This window comes from Anarrhichthys ocellatus, unplaced genomic scaffold, assembly GCF_004355925.1.
Source record: "Anarrhichthys ocellatus isolate YVR2014 unplaced genomic scaffold, GSC_Weel_1.0 scaffold97, whole genome shotgun sequence".
NCBI lineage: Eukaryota > Metazoa > Chordata > Actinopteri > Perciformes > Anarhichadidae > Anarrhichthys > Anarrhichthys ocellatus.
This window is the reverse complement of record NW_022280127.1, coordinates 504,425-521,731: the sequence shown is the minus strand read 5'-3', so window position 1 is coordinate 521,731 and position 17,307 is coordinate 504,425. Positions and strand designations below refer to the sequence as shown.

General features: G+C 43.1%; 1 protein-coding gene across 2 annotated transcripts in view; it reads right to left on the bottom strand.

Annotated features, from left to right (window-relative positions):
- The window catches only part of LOC116399008 (zinc finger matrin-type protein 4-like), a 98,284-nt gene extending 86,125 nt beyond the window's left edge, over positions 1 to 12,159 (bottom strand). For both annotated transcript variants that reach the window (XM_031875823.1, XM_031875824.1), the window contains exon 1: positions 11,972 to 12,159. In XM_031875823.1, coding sequence (XP_031731683.1) covers positions 11,972 to 12,058 — 87 coding nt within the window. In that variant the 5' untranslated portion in view covers positions 12,059 to 12,159. The remainder of the gene's footprint in view (positions 1 to 11,971) is intronic.
- Positions 12,160 to 17,307: the final 5,148 nt, after the last annotated feature.

Below are 17,307 nucleotides of genomic sequence, written 5' to 3'. Positions count from 1 at the left end.
AGTACTACAAGTAGTGAAACTGGCTATTAATCATTGCTACTCCACTGATCATTAGTATCAGCTTGATAGAGAAGTGCTGTAAAGCTGTGGCTTTGAGCTACTGTCACAAAGAACTTCTGAAGCGCTCAACGCATTAAAAGTCATAATGAGGTCCTGTTAAAGAAAAGGCTCATAATGTGCATATTTATCTTGAGGCCAGTGTGACGTATTAGTGGCTGTTGGGAGTGTGCCTGAAATTATGCAAGTCACATCCACTCTAATTACAGAACGTTTGTGCACAGGACGTCCCTCTTTCCTCCCCGGTTGAGGCAAATACAGTATGGGCAAGACAGCGAGTGATGCCCTCTCTTCCTCGGCCTCCACTTCAGCAGCAGGGCCCACATACCAACGTAGCAGCACCGTCATCCCTACCATAGGTGACGGGAAAGCATTGAGTTTGAAAATGCGATGCCCTCCCCCCCCCGGTTTCCTCCCAAATTGTCCCTGTGAGTAAATGGCTTCAGGTGCAGCAGCTCTGATGGTTGTGTTAGCGTTGTTAGCTGTTGGTACAGTTAGCAGTGTTGGCTCAGCAAATGCCACTAACCGCCACCCTTTTTGGCTCTGCCACCTCCTCGATGACATGTGACATCAGAGGTGAGAACCATGTGCAGACTCCACGGACACTAGGGTGTTTCCCACAAGAACTGGCCCGCATCTTGCAGAGGGTAGTTTTTGCTCTGCTAACACCAATTAACTATTCATGTCTCATTGGCAGGAAGTTCAACAACATTCCACGCTACACTCTGCGAGCGAGTGGCTGTTACCGGCATGTTGGGTGTTCAGCTGCTAACGGAGATCGCCGCCATGTTGGATCTCCCACTCCAGTGTCTGTTTGTGAGGCCAATAGTGGCACATGATATCATGACCACCTTTGCGGACCCGGAGCCAGATGGTTAAAATGTTCCGCAGGTAATTGTTTTTTTTCTTTACCTAACGTACAGCAAAAACCTTAGCGAACTGCAGTAGCTCGCGTCGCCCGCTTAGAGTCTTCCCAGCCACCTATGTGCGAGAGGCTCGCCAGAGGATGGAGCGTGGGACGTGGCTAGGTTATTGTTTGTATTTAGCTGCTTCTCAGGCTTTTCTGCCGGGGCCCCTGTGCATTCCCTTCAGAGTGAGGACGGTTGAGACAAACAAGAGTCTTTCACTCTCCCTGCAAATCCTATCGCCCCACTGCACACAGATTGTCACTCTGTGTGGGTACATCTCTGTGTCCCTCTCTCCACCTGGCTGAGCAGGACACTACCGATCGTAATCCTGCCGCCCACCTCTTTCTTTCAGCGGCACAGTCCAGACCTGTCTCTCTCCATCCCTGCTGAGAGGATAGCCCTTGAGGTGGAAATGGCTGCACTCTTCAGGAGGGAAGCCATATCAACGGTCCCTCACCCTGAGGCACGGACTGGGTTTAGTCTCCCCATAGTTCCATGTGCCCAAGAAATTGGTGGGTGTCACGCCCATTCTGGACCTACAAAGTACATTCATTTTGTGCTGTAGGACAAAGTTTTCAGTACTGCCGCCTCTCATTTGGTTACTCTCTGGCCTAAGAGGACATGCCTCTAGGGAATTGCGTCATGTATGGCGCTTTCAGGTATGTCTAATTTGCCGCCTCTTGGTCTTCCACTTAAACTTTTGAGAAGTCACATCTCAGGGATATGATTGCGGATTCTATCAACAGTGTTTTTACCAGCACAGTCACACACATTTGGAGTAGGGATGGGAATCAATATTTTATTGATACATTGATTCCATTATCAATTCATCTTAGCAGTCCGATTCTTTATCGATTCCCTTTTTGATTACTGCCTAATTGTGGGTGGAAAAGACTACATTCAGAAAAAAAATATCAACAGTCCAAAAGTCAGTGTAAACTGTCAATAATTCCAAATGTTATACTTTTACTTTCCATAGTGGTTATTTGCACAAAAACACACATGGTGTTAGTAGTTTTAATTATGTATTACAAGCTGCTTAGAACTAGTGTTCAACTAAAGTTTAACATTCTATGTTGCTGTGAATACATCTCATAAAAACTGTTTTTATTCAAGTTTCTCTGCAAAAACTATTATTATTTTTGAACACATCGTGATAACATTATGATTTACCTTCTCCCCAATACTCATTTTTAATGAATAGAGCAGGAATACATCATCATAATGTATCTCAATGCATAACTGCTGGCTCCGTTATTTAGCCCAGCAGGACAGTGCTGCCCACCTTCTGCTAACAGCTGACATTACTCCTGTTTCAGCACAGATTTCTTATTCACAGTGTGGCATTGTCAGGAATAGGGTGCGTGTCCCCAGGTTTATGAGCACCACACTTTAGAATGTTCTTTTTCCTCTTCACCATGGCTCCAGCCCCAAGCAAACCTTTAATGGACACAATACTAGCGTTACCACTCACCATATGTCACCAGCTAACCTTCTATCTTAGAACAAAATGAAAATGAATGTTTTTACTGTATGATTCAACGAGACACCCTCGAACAGATGTTGGGAATCTCTTCACTTAAAAAGCCGGTTACAAGTATAGTTTTAGTGATGCTTATGGTACCGGTTACGCACCCTGAAATGTGGTAATATATCATTTTGATGATCTGGCCTGTTTTATTAAATATCCAGTCTGGGCCAGTGTGGTCGTACAGTAGTTCCTCTCCGACCACAACTCCATTAAAGTGCTCTCTAAATCGCCCTAATGAGCAGTTAACCCTGCTGCTGTTCACAGCTGCTAAATAATTGATTTGTCCTGGATTTTTCTGCAGTTTTACTATTCTATAATCGTCAGAATATTGTTCAAGAAGATAGCAGTTAAAAGAAAGCTTTTTGAAGCAGCTCCTTAGATGCAGATGTATCTTTCTAAAACTAGTACATCATCAATTTTTGCAGGGGTGTTTCAGTATAGCAAGTGAAAGCATTCAAACAAAATGTGCACTCTTTACAGGCAGTGATGATTAAGTTGTCAGAGGTCATGGGCTTCCACATTTTAGTCATATTCTCAAAAAGTCCTTTCTACACCACCTACAAAATTCTCATTTTGCCTGACTTGGCAAGTGAAACGGATGAGTTTTAAACAGCCAGCGCAGCAGAAATAATCAAGCACTGATACGGTACAATGGCAAGGATTGTACGTTTTAAATGAATGGTTGTTATCTTTGCTGACCTGTTGCTGGCAGTGAATGATGATAAGGAATAAAGTGGGCATCATGAATTTTGGAGGGCCTCCAATGCAGCTCTCTGAGGCCAGATATTACTGTTAAACCCAGTGTAGGCGAGAATCCTCATGCTGAAACAGATGCCATCTCAAAGTCTCAAACTGCCTGTAGTGCTGAGACAAACACTCTTCAATCCTGAGTGGAATACAGTGAGATTCTGCATAAAACTGCAACTACAGAGCAAGCAACACGCAGTCTTTGTAACTATGCATCCCATGGACAATTAAACTTCATTAGCCACACTAGACTGTATAGAAGTAATGGACACCCATTTTGCTGTTTTGCAGCCTCAAGTTTGTCATTTTGTCCGTCACCGTGTGGATTTTTGGAGGGTGTAGCTAAGCACAACTGAACGATGAATAATACAATCTTTACCGTGGTAATCATGTGAGAAGTAGGGACATTTTTTCATAGACTTAAACTATAAATTCGGACTTCTGTTTTCAGTCGCCCCCTGCTGGCCATTTTAAAAGAATGAATGTTTGGGGCACTTCCGCATTGGCTTTATACAGACTAAGGTAAGCAATAGGGATGTTACGGTTTCAAGTTTCATGATAAACCACGGTCAAATCCAAGACAGTTAGTATAACCATCTCAGATTTGAACTATCATTAAAACCATTTTGATTACCGCCAGTGTATTGCAAGCCTGGCGCAACATTAGCGAGTGTGTGGTCCAGAGGGAGAGGAGCTGTGTGTACAAAAGAGTACGAAGTCAACAAGTTCCTGTGTCTTGCTTGCCACCTTCTGATTTAAGTACAGATGTACCGATTGCAAATTTATTGGCCCAGTCCGATTTTCTATTGGGAGCGCATGGCTGTTTGAATCATGTGCCGTTACAGAGCGGGCCAATTGCTTGGACCCTGAAGGTGCTGCTTGCAGAGAAACGCTCATCGCTCATCATCTAGCAGGAAAGGTGAATGCAGTCAATGAGTTGTGGTCTGTGAAGGCCTGTTGAGGACCTCATGTTACTCTCAGGCAACAGAAGCCCTGAAGCCCTGAAGCCCCCTCCCCGCTGCTGCACACGTCACTATCTTTTGTTTATTCAGAGTTTATTAATATTGAACGTGCCGCATGTCCAAATTGCACCAACTTCGACGCTGCACATTCTTGGGTCCCAAGAAGATATAGCACCGGAGTCTGAAGTAAATTGGATAGATGGTTCTTGAGATATGTGGACACACACACACAGATTCCTTGCTTTCTAGTTAGGAGACAGGAAAAGCTGCAGGTGAGGAGCAGCTCTCTGACCTCCCTGGGTTCACTATGTCCTGCAAGGTCAATTGAATCTGTTACCTCTATCATCAGCACCATTTTGTCCAGCTGGTGCTCCAGGGCCAGTGAGAGACCCTAACATTGCTGCTGTGGGCCAGCCAGAGGTTGCACACTAACATAGCAGAGACTGTATTTCCTATCCCAGAGGCCTGTGCACTGATCTGACTTCCATTCTGTCCCCCTATCATTCTACTGATTTGTCTTTGGGGAGGCAAACGCAAGCCAAATTTTAATGCCATGCCTCGAGGTCAAAACAATGAGCAGTTACTTTGTGTTTGCTGCTAAGTGGCCTATTCCCATGCAGTGTGACCCAAGCGCCGCCCACAGATTTGCTGAGTGAAAACATTAACACGGGCACTGGGCAGACTGCCTGCTCTTCAGTAGTATAATCAGCTTGGTGTTCAGCCAGAGCAGACATTTAGGGCAAATGTTGAGTTGGTGGGACAATAAAATTGTGACACTGGTCGGCCTAATGAGATTAATTCTTTCCAGTGCCGGCACGACATCGAGCGGAATGATTCAAACTTGAATGATCCACTGTGGAGGAAATATTACAACCTGAATATTACAGCACACACCTGTTGCATCCAGTAGCTCTTAGATCGTACCCACTACAGTGAGCTGTTCTACTCTTTCTGTGGCTCACTATGTCTCATTCGCAAAGCACTTGACCAAAAGGTGAATTGTGTAGATCCATATATTGAGTCCGTCTAAAATTTAAAAGACTCTCTTGGTGCAGCAGAAGCCAATCGGGGAATACAAAATAATATATTTTCTCTTGTAGCGTAAAATACAACCACTAAGCTGTCCAGTTAATTCTTTGTAGCGTTACTTTACTTAAAGGTCATTAGGTTATCTATGACTTGTATTGCCCGCTTTTGGTGATCAGTAAATGCCTCCATTCTAACAATAGTAGGATGAGAGGCAGTTTACGTGTCGTGGGGAGCAGTAGCCTAAACGGTAGAATAATCTGGTTGATGGATGGTTTGTTGAATCTTGTAAATTCAAAGGGAAAACCTACGATGCCAGTTGATGGCATGGGCTTCATAGATTTACCAGGAGGGTTTAATGAAAGACACCATTGAGTCGCATTATGGAAAGTATGATAAGTATGCTCACAGTATCAACTAGAGAGCATCTAGCAACAGAATCACACCAGCAGTGGCTAGCAGCATAAGGGGAGGGGGGGGGGCATTTACAAAGAAAATATATTTAACATGGTTCACTCCCATCTGGGTGATACCTAATCCACTTGATCTGCACCGATACCAGCCCAGTTATCAGAACAGTACATCATTTCTAGGAGATAACAGTATGATTCCTGTGGCAGAATCCAAATGTCTGGACCCCCCTTCCCCCCCTTGTGCAGACTCACAGACTTAACAGGCACATTTTTGGGAAGTCCTTGAGTGCCTACGGCTGTCCAAATCCACACCTCATTAAGTCTGCAAGGGACTTCTGTTGTTAGCTGGCAGACCATGGATGCCCAATATAAGTGTGACAATGTAAATTAAACAATAATTGCAGAACAAATGACCTGCAGGCTATATTTCATATTTGCCATATTTATATCTGCAGACATGTTTGATTATAATCTGACTGCAAATTGGACTTTCATCAATGATCGGCGCTCGGAAAAAGTCTTATACCAAATACCCATTGTATTCACCGGAACCCCAAAAATATAGCCCCTCGCCCCCAAAGGATTATCTGTTGTCAGACCAATAGCCGATGGGTTCCAAGATTGGTTTCTATCCAGCTCAGAAAAGGAAATCACATCTTTCTTTCATTTCCATGGAAACATGTAAAGTTTGAATCCCCCTCTCATATGCTGCATTTTATATCCTCCTGGTGCCCTCAGACTTTCACGGTGAGCAATTTAAGCACGTTAGAGTACAGTTCATCCAAGTTTGCGAGGCCTCTGCCTGCGAGTCCATATGGTGGATTTGGATGCAGCTGAACCCTCCTGCATCTGCTGCATCCAGGTCCACCATTATTTTTTCTAATCTATCTCGCTCAAGTCCTCCAACTCTGTGGAAGTGCGATACTAAATTGCTGGACTCCTTCAAAACTACCTGGTCATTATCCTTATTGATTTAAGAGTGTTTTGATTTTTTTCTGGATGCTTCATTGGATGTCTCTTTTTAGATACTACAAGTGAAGGCAGTTTGCATGCTGGTTTTGAAAAAGATACACGTTGTTCTGCAGATCCAAGGTCTGGACCCTTTGAAGTGTACTTGATATTCTGCCATTATGAAACACTGGAAGAAAAGATTCATCACCTTTGATAAAGCACACATTTTCCCTCTGTGATGCGGCTGACTTTGCTTAGTTGTTTGCTTCAAAACAACGTCTACACTCTGTGAAAATAAACGTGTTCAGCTGAGATTATTCGATCTCTTTGTTTTTCTTTGTGTGCTATTTATACAAATCCTCAGACCCATCTCGGTTGGCCTTCTGTGAAAGAAATAATAGCGACAGAACTGTGAACAACTGCTGCGAGAAGGCAATGGAAATCAACAAAGGAGAAGGGCAATTTTAACTTCACAAAAGCAAACAATTATTGATGACACTGAAGCACTGAGCTTCAAAGTCTTTTATTTATAGGCATCACAAATTACAGACTGCAGACGGGGGAATAATGGAAGTGTTGGGTTTTTTTTTCCTCTCTTGAAGTTTATCGAAAATAGAAAGGATGACTGGAGGGCCTGAACAGACGCAGGATAATAAAGAAAGGGTTGATGAAGGAGCTTTACTATCTGAGGCTGTTGGTAACGTGTTTCTGTTTAGTGCACGACTTTCATGTGGTGTCATAGAAGAGAGCCGAAGGGACAGAGGCAGGTTTGTGTCGCGGCAGAAAATTTGAACGAAAAGCTTCTGTGGTGCCGAGATGGAGCCATCTTGCGGTTGAGAGGAGGAGATGGTGACGAGATCGTGCAGCTTTAAATGAGGCGGATTGAGATGGAGCTTAGAGCGCCTGCTTGTGAAATGCTCGATATTATTTTGCTCATCAGGCTGCAGACTAAAACTGATCATCCATATCTTGATCTTAAGTATGTGTTGAACGGGTGCTGCTGTGCTGCCGAAAAAGATACTTTTCTATGTTTCTGATGATGACACATTTTTTGTAGTTTGCTTTACAGTTGATGTATTGTTCCATTCCTGATCTCCTCGTACAACACATGCTCACCCCAATGCGCCAAATACTGTTCCGCAGCTTGGCCCGTGCTCCAAAGCTTCCAACTATGACACTCGACATACCCCTATATCAGTTTTGGACGTGTCGGGGACGGCATGTCAATCAACGTATCCTCATACTGCGGTTCATATGATATCCTGCAAAAAGTTCCTCCTAATTTTTTTGGTGGGTTTTCCTACAAAAGCTTGTCAATTTCTGTTCGTTACATGCATACGGTCTTTTCTAAATAAACGCCCGTCTTCACAGGAAACTGGCTTTAGGCATCAAAACTACTTGGTTAGGTTTATGCAACAAAACGATGTAGTTAGGTTTAGGCATAGAGAGTGAATTACTTAGTTGGGTTTAGGAAAAGATCGTTGTTTGGGTTAAAATAACAATGCAGGTGCTGTCACTGAAGTACGCAAGTTACATGATCAGGAACATCAACGTTGACTTCTCGTTTCACACGGGGAATGAAATGCGGTCTCCTGGCTGAAAGATGTCTGTTTGTTGGACCCTTCCACGTCGTTTGAGATTAAGTGGATAACATGCGAAAGAATTTCGGAGGAATTGCTACGAATGCTTGATGTGTACAGCCTGGCTTGTTACATGAATAGCGTCTTTTCAAAATAAACTGTTTTCCTCACAGGACGTCTAGACAACAAAAGCACTTAGTAAAGATTAGGAAAAGAGTGTGGTTGCCGTTAACTTCACAAACTAACGACTCACGTGACTAGCGGCTCACAAGAGACACGTTACTAGCAACTCACGTGGGGCTAACGGCACTAACAAGTCATATGAATAAGGACTCATGTCACAAAATGTTAACTTCTACTTTTAGTTTTGCAAGTTTCAAGTTACAATCGTCAGTAAAACATTATTTCACACTGTGATGGTTAACGTAAATGGTAAACTGTGTAGTTAATCCGTGGTTCACATGCGTGCCGAACCGTGAGGGGTGATGCGTACGGATCATGGATCGACAACGATCCGATACACCACTAGTCAGCACTGTTGCCATTGTTAGACCTGTTAACACCGTTAGCTGCAAGTCGCCACCTCAGTCATCTCCGTGTTCAGAGCTTTGTGTAGGTGGGCTCTCCCAGCTGTATGGGTTGTAGCTGCTGCAGCTGTGGGCCAATCACACAGGCCAGGGCATTAAATCGAAGAATGCTTGCGGTGATTGGCTGCGAGCAACCCATACAGCATTTTTTTTCTAAATCTTGGCACAAAAAGGTTTGAATGCAGCTATTATTCAAACAATTATCCGATTAATCAAGAAAATAATCAACAGGTTAATCTGTATGTAGCCAGGCGAAGTGGGGGTAGGAAGGTTTTTGTACTGTCCCTGATAGATATGACTTACGTGCAGGGTTAGTGACAGTGACAGATGCTGCTCTTATTTTAGGCGTACTGTCACTTTAAGAACAATGAAGCGTGAGCTACGCGAGAGCACGGAGTTCACGTGAGATGTAGGAATACAGAGCGGGAATCAGAGGCTACTGAGGACCAAGCGTTAGCTTTTAGCATCCACTGAACTGAAGGGAAAGACCTGAACAACGGGTCTGCGTAAGTAGCGGGAGAAGTTACTAATGAATGCTGAATCACCTTGTAATTGGGCTTGTTAACTGTTTAGAGACATGGTGTTAAGTTGTATGCATCTGCCTCATTTAGAGGGGAGACAGAAGCTGCCGTGAGTTCCGTGTGTGTGGGTCCAAGCACACAGGCCGAGTACTGATATGGGAGTGAGTTCATTATTTTCTTTAACATTAATTGTGTTCAAGTGAAATAAATGCTATCTACATATCTCAGAGAGTTGAACAGCATGAGACTGATGCAGAGGTTCTTTGTTTCTGCTTAACAGGAGTAGGTCACTACTGTTGTTTTTCTATGTAGCTTTAGAATATAGTGTTTCCAGTTGTATTGTAATTCTGAAGAGAGTGGGAAGCAGTTGTTTAATTTTGCTGTCAATTGATCTGTACCTTTTAAAATTTGACCAATTAACGCTGTACTCCAAGAGTGCAGTCGGGGGAAATAAAAGACCCACATAAAACATAAATGTATCTTAGTGTCTGGTCTCATCTTTTTAATTAGGCTACATATAGTTAAAATGATTGTGAGTTGCAACCCAAATTCTAAAAATCAAAGTGTACATCCCACCAGGTGAAAAAATAATAATAATATTGAGGCTGTGTATGGGGAAAAAAAGCACCCATTTTAATGCTGCATCTAATTTTAACACCTGAGAGACATCAAAGCACAATTTGTAACAATGTGTTCTTTATTTATTTTTTTGCTTTTTTCCTGAATGGCAATTTAATGATGGAAAAATAAATAAACAGATTTAGATTTGGGGTTGTTTATGAATTAGAGTTAAAAAGTATTGGCTTAGACCAGGGGTCGGCAACCTTTATCAAAATGGCTCTATCCAAAGAGCCATTTTGTCCTATTTTTAAATTTGTCTGGAGCCGCAAAAGCTATTTGATATTACAGCTTATAAAGTATATATATATAGTTATATTATATATACAACAACTATAGTTTGTTGTATTTGTGAAAATATAGAACAAGAATAAAGACAATTCTTGACATTTCATTGCAATTTTACCTGTTATAACAATATCAAACTCTTATGAAGAGGAGAGAAAACCTGCTCAGTTTGCTGCAGCAGTTGAGAAATCATCTCCAGCATGATACTTTTCAGCAAATGCTGTGTTTGTTCTGGAAGTGACATTCAACATTACATTTTTTGCACATATCGAGCATACAGGTAAGCCAGCATCGTTGTGAAAAGAAATAAATACGTCCACGCAGAATAAACTCTCCATTTTCCTCCGTGACTTTTCTTTTTTGGATTTATCCATTGATAGTTTACCGAGGGCGGGGGTCTGCAAATTATGATTAGCCACATGCAGGGAAAGGCTCTTGACAGGCGTAATAGGATGTGACGCACATCTACGCCGGAGTTTTCAAAGCACCGAGTTACAGGTGTTGCTGACCTTGTTGCCTTTACTAGCAGCTGTTGTTCAGTTAAAGTCTGCATTATTACGGAGGAAGCAGCTGTTATTGGAGCGATTAGTGAGCAGCGTGTCCAGCGGCGTTATCAAACCTACGGAGCGGCCGTCTGAAGTCACGTTTAGCGGCTTTGAGCAACCAATCTACTTCCTGTTTACACCGGCACTCACCCACATGCCAAGTGTACGTTAATAGTCACGTGATATTCGATTTCAGGCGTTTTAGTCTGGACCGAGATCATCCCGAAAAACGAAAACGTTTTAAAACGAAAACGTATTAGTGTGGATGTAGACTCAGGGAGCCGCAACAGAGGGACTGAAGAGCCGCAGGTTGCCGACCCCTGGCTTAGACAATCAATAAATAATTAATCAGCAACTATTTTGATAATTAATTAATTGTTTCAGTTATTTGTGAAACAAAAAAAAATCAATGTGCTTGTTCCAGCTTCTAAAAAGTGAAGCTCTAATCACAGACTGTTAAGTGTTCCACAGAGGAGGAGGAAGGTGAGTTTAGCTCCCTCCGCTGCCACTGTGCTTCTGATCCACTTTAAATGTCACCTTGAGAGAATCCACAAGCCTGGGATGAGTGTGTGTGTGTGTGTGTGTGGGGGGGGGGGGGTCACTTTCCTTCATATTCGTCACTGTTTGTCCAAGGTAGAAATGAAAAAGCCGGACTGCAGAATTGACCTAATTTGGAAACTCTGACACAGATTACCTGTACAGAGAGAAGCCTCTGCTTCAGGTGTGCAGAGGTTTTAATGGCACTGGATGACAGTGGGACCTCTGACAGGAATAGTACAGACATATTTATTACATATTTGTAATATTCACTATTACATATTACCCCCCCCCCCCCCCCCCCCCCCCCCCCACACACACACACACACACACACACATAGTCCCGCCGCTCTCCACCATGCACGAGCAGTTACTTAGAACGTGCGGTCAACCTCACCGGCTGCTCCGCTCACTTCTAACACCCCCAACATGTGCATCCCATCGCGCCAGCAGCCACCGCACCGTCCCCCGGTGGCACGCAACAAGAATCTCGGCGAGGAGAGAAAAAAAAAAAAAAGGAATCAGCATGCAACACGACAAGCATGGCTTCCCCCCGCAGTAAAGCATCTCCATAAAGTCACACTCACTCCGTTGCACGCACGCAAGCCTCGCGGATAGTGTACAGAGGAAGAGAGGAGCAACAACAAATAAATAATAATAGGAAGACGGGACTGACAAGTGCATTGCGAATGAAGTGTACCTGTAACTCCACGCGGTAGCCCTGGTAGAAGTGTGTCGGGAACACCGCCAGATGATGTTGCACTTGGATGGAAATTGTGTAATCCATTAACCGGAGGATGCTGAAGAGCCACGGACAGAGCGGGAGACGCGTCTACTGTTGGCGGCGGTACTACACCGTAGTACAAACAGTCTACCGCTGCTCTCCGCCCCGCTGCGCTCCCATTGGCCGCGCGGCGCTTAATTCAGTGGAGGCAGCGAGCAGGAAGTGGGAGCTCACCTCAGCATCTAGTCTGCACCCAAATCAGATGAGGACAAGGAAGATGCTTTTATTATTAGCAGCTCACCGTTATTGTCCTCTGTATATTATTATTATCATCATCATCATCATCATCATCATCATTATTAGAGGTAGTAGTAGCCCCATATCACGAATCACAAATTAGAATAAAGGAAAGGAAGGTCCCCCCCTCCCAAAAAAACCTGTAGAAGTAGTCGTAGTAGTGGACCAGTAGTAGTAGTGGACCAGCAGTAGTAGTGGACCAGCAGTAGTAGTGGACCAGCAGTAGTAGTAGTATTCAAAGTGGTAATAGGCCAGTAACGTCAATCCACTCAAACAACAATCTAACCATGATCAATGTAATTACTGAATCAAAAAAATATATTATTGAGAAATCTGTACAACACCAAACTTATTAACGTTTATGTTAAACACTATTACCAAACATTTCCAATATATAGAATGTACAACAAAAAATGCTCTAAAATCTTACTTTACACTGCACAGCACCAGACAACAGACAGACACATTCAGCAACATTTCGGAGCTACAGAAACAGATATTTCCTGAGTTTGTGGTGACCAACAGAGAACAAAAAGGAGAGTGACTGTTGATGCCGCTCTGTGTCTGCCGGACGTGCAAAAAGGCCCACTCGGCATAATAATACAGGATAATATGTCAGTGTTGTGTTTACAGCTTGATGTGCCGTCCCCTAGTGGCCAGAAATCGATTAATCCATAAAAAAGTTAGTCTAATAACACCTGAATGGGCCAATAAAATACCAATCATGTGATATTTATTAAGCATAGAATCATCAGCCATGTAATGAAACAGGTTAGCTAACAACAAAGAGTGCAAACACTGCTGTTTACTTTGCACGCGCGTCCACTGCCTCGCGTATCCCGCGTCTGTTTGGTTCAGTGGCCTAAAAACCTGCTGGTACGTACATGGGTTGAAAGTGATGTTTGAGGTTATCACAAAGAAACTTCAAAAGATGAATGAGAAAACACTCTTCTATGTGTAAAAAGCATTACAAAATCTGAACGTGACATCAATAAAACAATTTCACAACATCCACAATAAGCAAAACACATTTCTGCATGGAGGAGGGCTTAAGTTTAAGCTATACGGTAATATGTTTACAGCACAATAATACTGAACGCAATAGGTTTAAATGAGTATAATCACGCCTTCATAATTGCAGTGCAATGCCACACCATGTATGTAAAATACCCAGATGTGCTATAATCGAGAGCATTTTACAAGCTCTTAGGATTGACCCGTAGCGCCTCCTCCTTCGAGCTCTGCTACAGAATGTGGGTTGAGGATTTTAAAGCGGGTGCACAGCTGCAGGCCAACATTCATGTGCAAATAGGGTCGGAGATGCAATTTGCAAATATCTCCACTTCAGATTATTTCAACTAGGTCAGAATACCAGGTCAGTGCAGAAATGCATTAGGTGTGTGTGTGGTGGGGGGGTGGCAAATGTCTTTCATCTGCCCTTGAGCACAGGGCCCACGGTGCAGATGGCTAGACTGTCACAACAAGCTATGTTTGCAACAGGAAACATGTCATATCCCCGGGGGCTTCTGTGCGCCACATTTACATTTTTCGGCATTCATGCAGAGCGTCTTGCAGTGAGCGAGCAGGTAGGCACCTGGCAGGGTAACTGACCGACAACCGATGTGGGAATCAAACCCCCAACCTTTCACATCGGGAACGAAGTCACCCTCGCCACCGCGCCGCCCTGCTCCCTGTGGAAAAATGTGCTGATTGATCACAGCTGCATGGTTGGCCACCAAACGGAGCTGTGAGAGGAGAAAATGTGTCAGGGCCAGATGATCTACTTTTGTTTAGATCTCTTGGCGTCTCATTGCTCAGTGGAATATATTCATGATATGCGTTATGGAGGAGTGTTTGTAGCCGAGCACTGACTATTAATTCTTCCCTTTCTTACATCGTTTCCAAAATCGGATTCCCACCTCCTTCATAAGCTGGGCATGTTAAGCTCCGTATTTGCATCGAGTTGAATGTATTCACGGTGCACTTTATCTCAGGATTGTCACAAAGTGCTGCGCTTAGCAACAAAACACGAAGGCAAAGACTCCCATTGAGTGCAAAAAGCACCAATTCCCAGTTATCTCTATGAAGCATGAGCAGGTCATTCCTGAAGGTTGAGGTTTTATGGGTGAAATCCCTGCCTCTGGTAACAGAATACAATTTCACCGGGCTCCCAGGAGGAAAGAAACGGGAGTCATTTTTCCAGTGACAGCGGGATCCTCACCAGGAGTTCAAACGAGCGCGCTCCACTGAGGTTACATTATTCTAAACACAGCAGGCAGCTGCAATTAGGCTTTTCAAACCTGGCCCAGTTTGTTGTGGAGAGCCTCCGTGTCAGCCTGCAGCACACATGCCTGTCTGTGGCTGGCATGCTGTTTTGGCTCTCCACTCTTTTCTTCCAGTTTGAGTTTCCGCAAAAGTGATGAGTCGGACTCATCATATTTATATATATATAGGCATAAATTGATATATATGTTTCCTAATTGTATAATCCCCTGAAAATAAGAATCGTTGTGTTTTCCTTACCTTAAAATGAGCCATTTCTATTCACGATAACGGCCACCATTTTCCTACAGTAGCCCAGAACGGACAAACCAAACTGGCTCTCGATAGGGCCATTCACGTTTTCGGTGTGTAGGATATGGCAGCATCAATGGACACATGGTGTGAGTGCAAGGCAAAGATGGCACCCAGTCGTGTTGTTTTACACGGGAACCACGACAATAATACTGCAACGCAGTGTAGAACACTTTTTTTAACTGTTGCCAACATGAGCAAGCATTTTTTTGATGACGTAGGCTTTAAAAGGGTCCATTGATGAAGACTCTTAACTTTTCTTTGCTCTAGAAAAAACCCTCTGCAGAGGACGACATTTTCATTGGACTATTTGACCTGCATCACTGTGAGGTAACGAATGGACAAATCTAACGTGAGAAACATCTGTTGCCACTTGCATCTTTGTCGATACAGTCGTATACTACCAGTAGGTGTGAGAAAAGGTACTCAGGTTATGTGACTCAGTTTCAGAATGTGTCCCTGTTGAATATCCCCAATATAGCAACCTGCAATATTCATGTAGCTGGAAAACTTAACACCATGCGTTACATCACGTTCTAACTACAGTGTTGCCAAAATCCCCACTGGCATCAACAGCCCCAAATTATCTGCTTAGAATTAAGCATCTCCATAATTTTATACAGAGAATTTGGATGGCCTCACACAGTGTGGGGGCAAAGCTGGGGAATCTGTTTGCACAGTGGGTGTCAGCCCACTGCTGCAGCTGCACGCTAATACAACATGGACCTCTAAAGTAAACTGACAGACCGCTGACAAACCGCATTGATCCTTCTTTTATTAAAAAAGTAATTATTTAACAGCTTACACGTGACATCCTTATGTTATGATGCATTATGTACAGATCCATGAAGGTATATAAATGACTAACAGTATGCATAGCGTGAAAATGGCTCAAGGTGAGGTTTTACTGCAGGTTGGGTACCTTTTTCTTCACTAGAATCATTCTAGTCAAATATAATATATATATATATATATATATAATATATAGTATAGATTTAGATCAGAGAGGAGAGCAATAACATCTATTGAGTTTGACTGGCTGATATTATTCGTTTTTTAGTGGAAGCCAAAATAAGACTGGGACAATGGGCTCTGGGAGACGACATATCCTGCCAGGTGAAATATGAGTCCCACTGATGCAGGGGGAAAGGGGGATAAGACAGAAAGGTTCTCAGACACACACAATCGTGCACTTCTATCTCATTGTGCAGCCTTACCGTACAAATGCATCCTCTTCTTTCAGTCCTAGTTATCTTACATCACTGCAGAGATTCACATTGGAAGGTGAGGTTTTTGAGGGCCACAAAGAAGAGATGCTTTCTCATCCTTCCTTCTTCCACCTTCTAACTAAAGACATCAAAAAACATCAAATGGGCTGTTCTAATGTACAGATCTGTACTGCTTTTCTCTTTTGAGCCCCTTATTTTGCGTATGATGTTTACATTTTGGCAAACTGGCACCATTAAAAGTATGCCAAACTAGCTATTAGCAGCTCCTGTTTCAAGTGTGCGCCCATGGATTTTTAGACGACTATCATTGGATTACTTTGATAACACTGAAGAAAATTCTCTCTGGCAAGTTCTGCAGCCTCTTTTTATCAATGTATCTTTTAATTGCGATGCACAATCTAAGATAATGATATCCTCGGGAAGTGCCCACTGAATGACACAAAACGAGTGTTCATATTTGACTGAGAAGGAGAACGATTTTTTACTCAAACTCTACTTCCCTACTCAGGAGCTCTAAACTTCAAACTACGGCGCTCTATTTATCCCTCTAGCATCACTTTCTGCTCCTTACTTGCATGGTGTCTTTTCAAAATGAAACTTTCATTTTCACAGGTAACTGACACTTTTACGCTTGTTATATGTATAAAGTGTCTTTTGAAAATCAACAGAAACGGGGGTTTACTTTATTCGTTTTTAGGTTTACTTGGTTAGGTTTAGGCAACAAAGATACTTACGTTGAGGAGAGCGAATGCCACCATCAGTCAATCTCTGCCTCGTAGACAGAAGCACCCCACCAACACCACGGGCATCAAACTGACTGGGACCCTGAAAGCAGGAACAAAAGCCGGCCAGTCCGACTCATCATATTTATATATATATTCTTTAAAATGAGCGACTCATTTAAAGGGCCAGTGTGCAGCATTTAGGGGGATCTACTGGCAGAAATTAAATATCAACTACAAATAAGTATGTTATCTTTGGTGTATGAATAAGAATCAGATAAGAAGAAAGGGTTTTGTGAGCTTAGAATGAGCTATTTGTATCTACATATGAAGCAGGTCCTCTTCACGGAGCTGGCTGCCATTTTTCTACAGTAGCCCAGAAAGGACAAACCAAACTGGCTCTAGATAGGGCCATTACCGTTTTCGGTGTGTAGGATTTGGCAGCATCAATGGACACAGTGTGAGTGTAAGGCGAAGATGGTACCCAGTC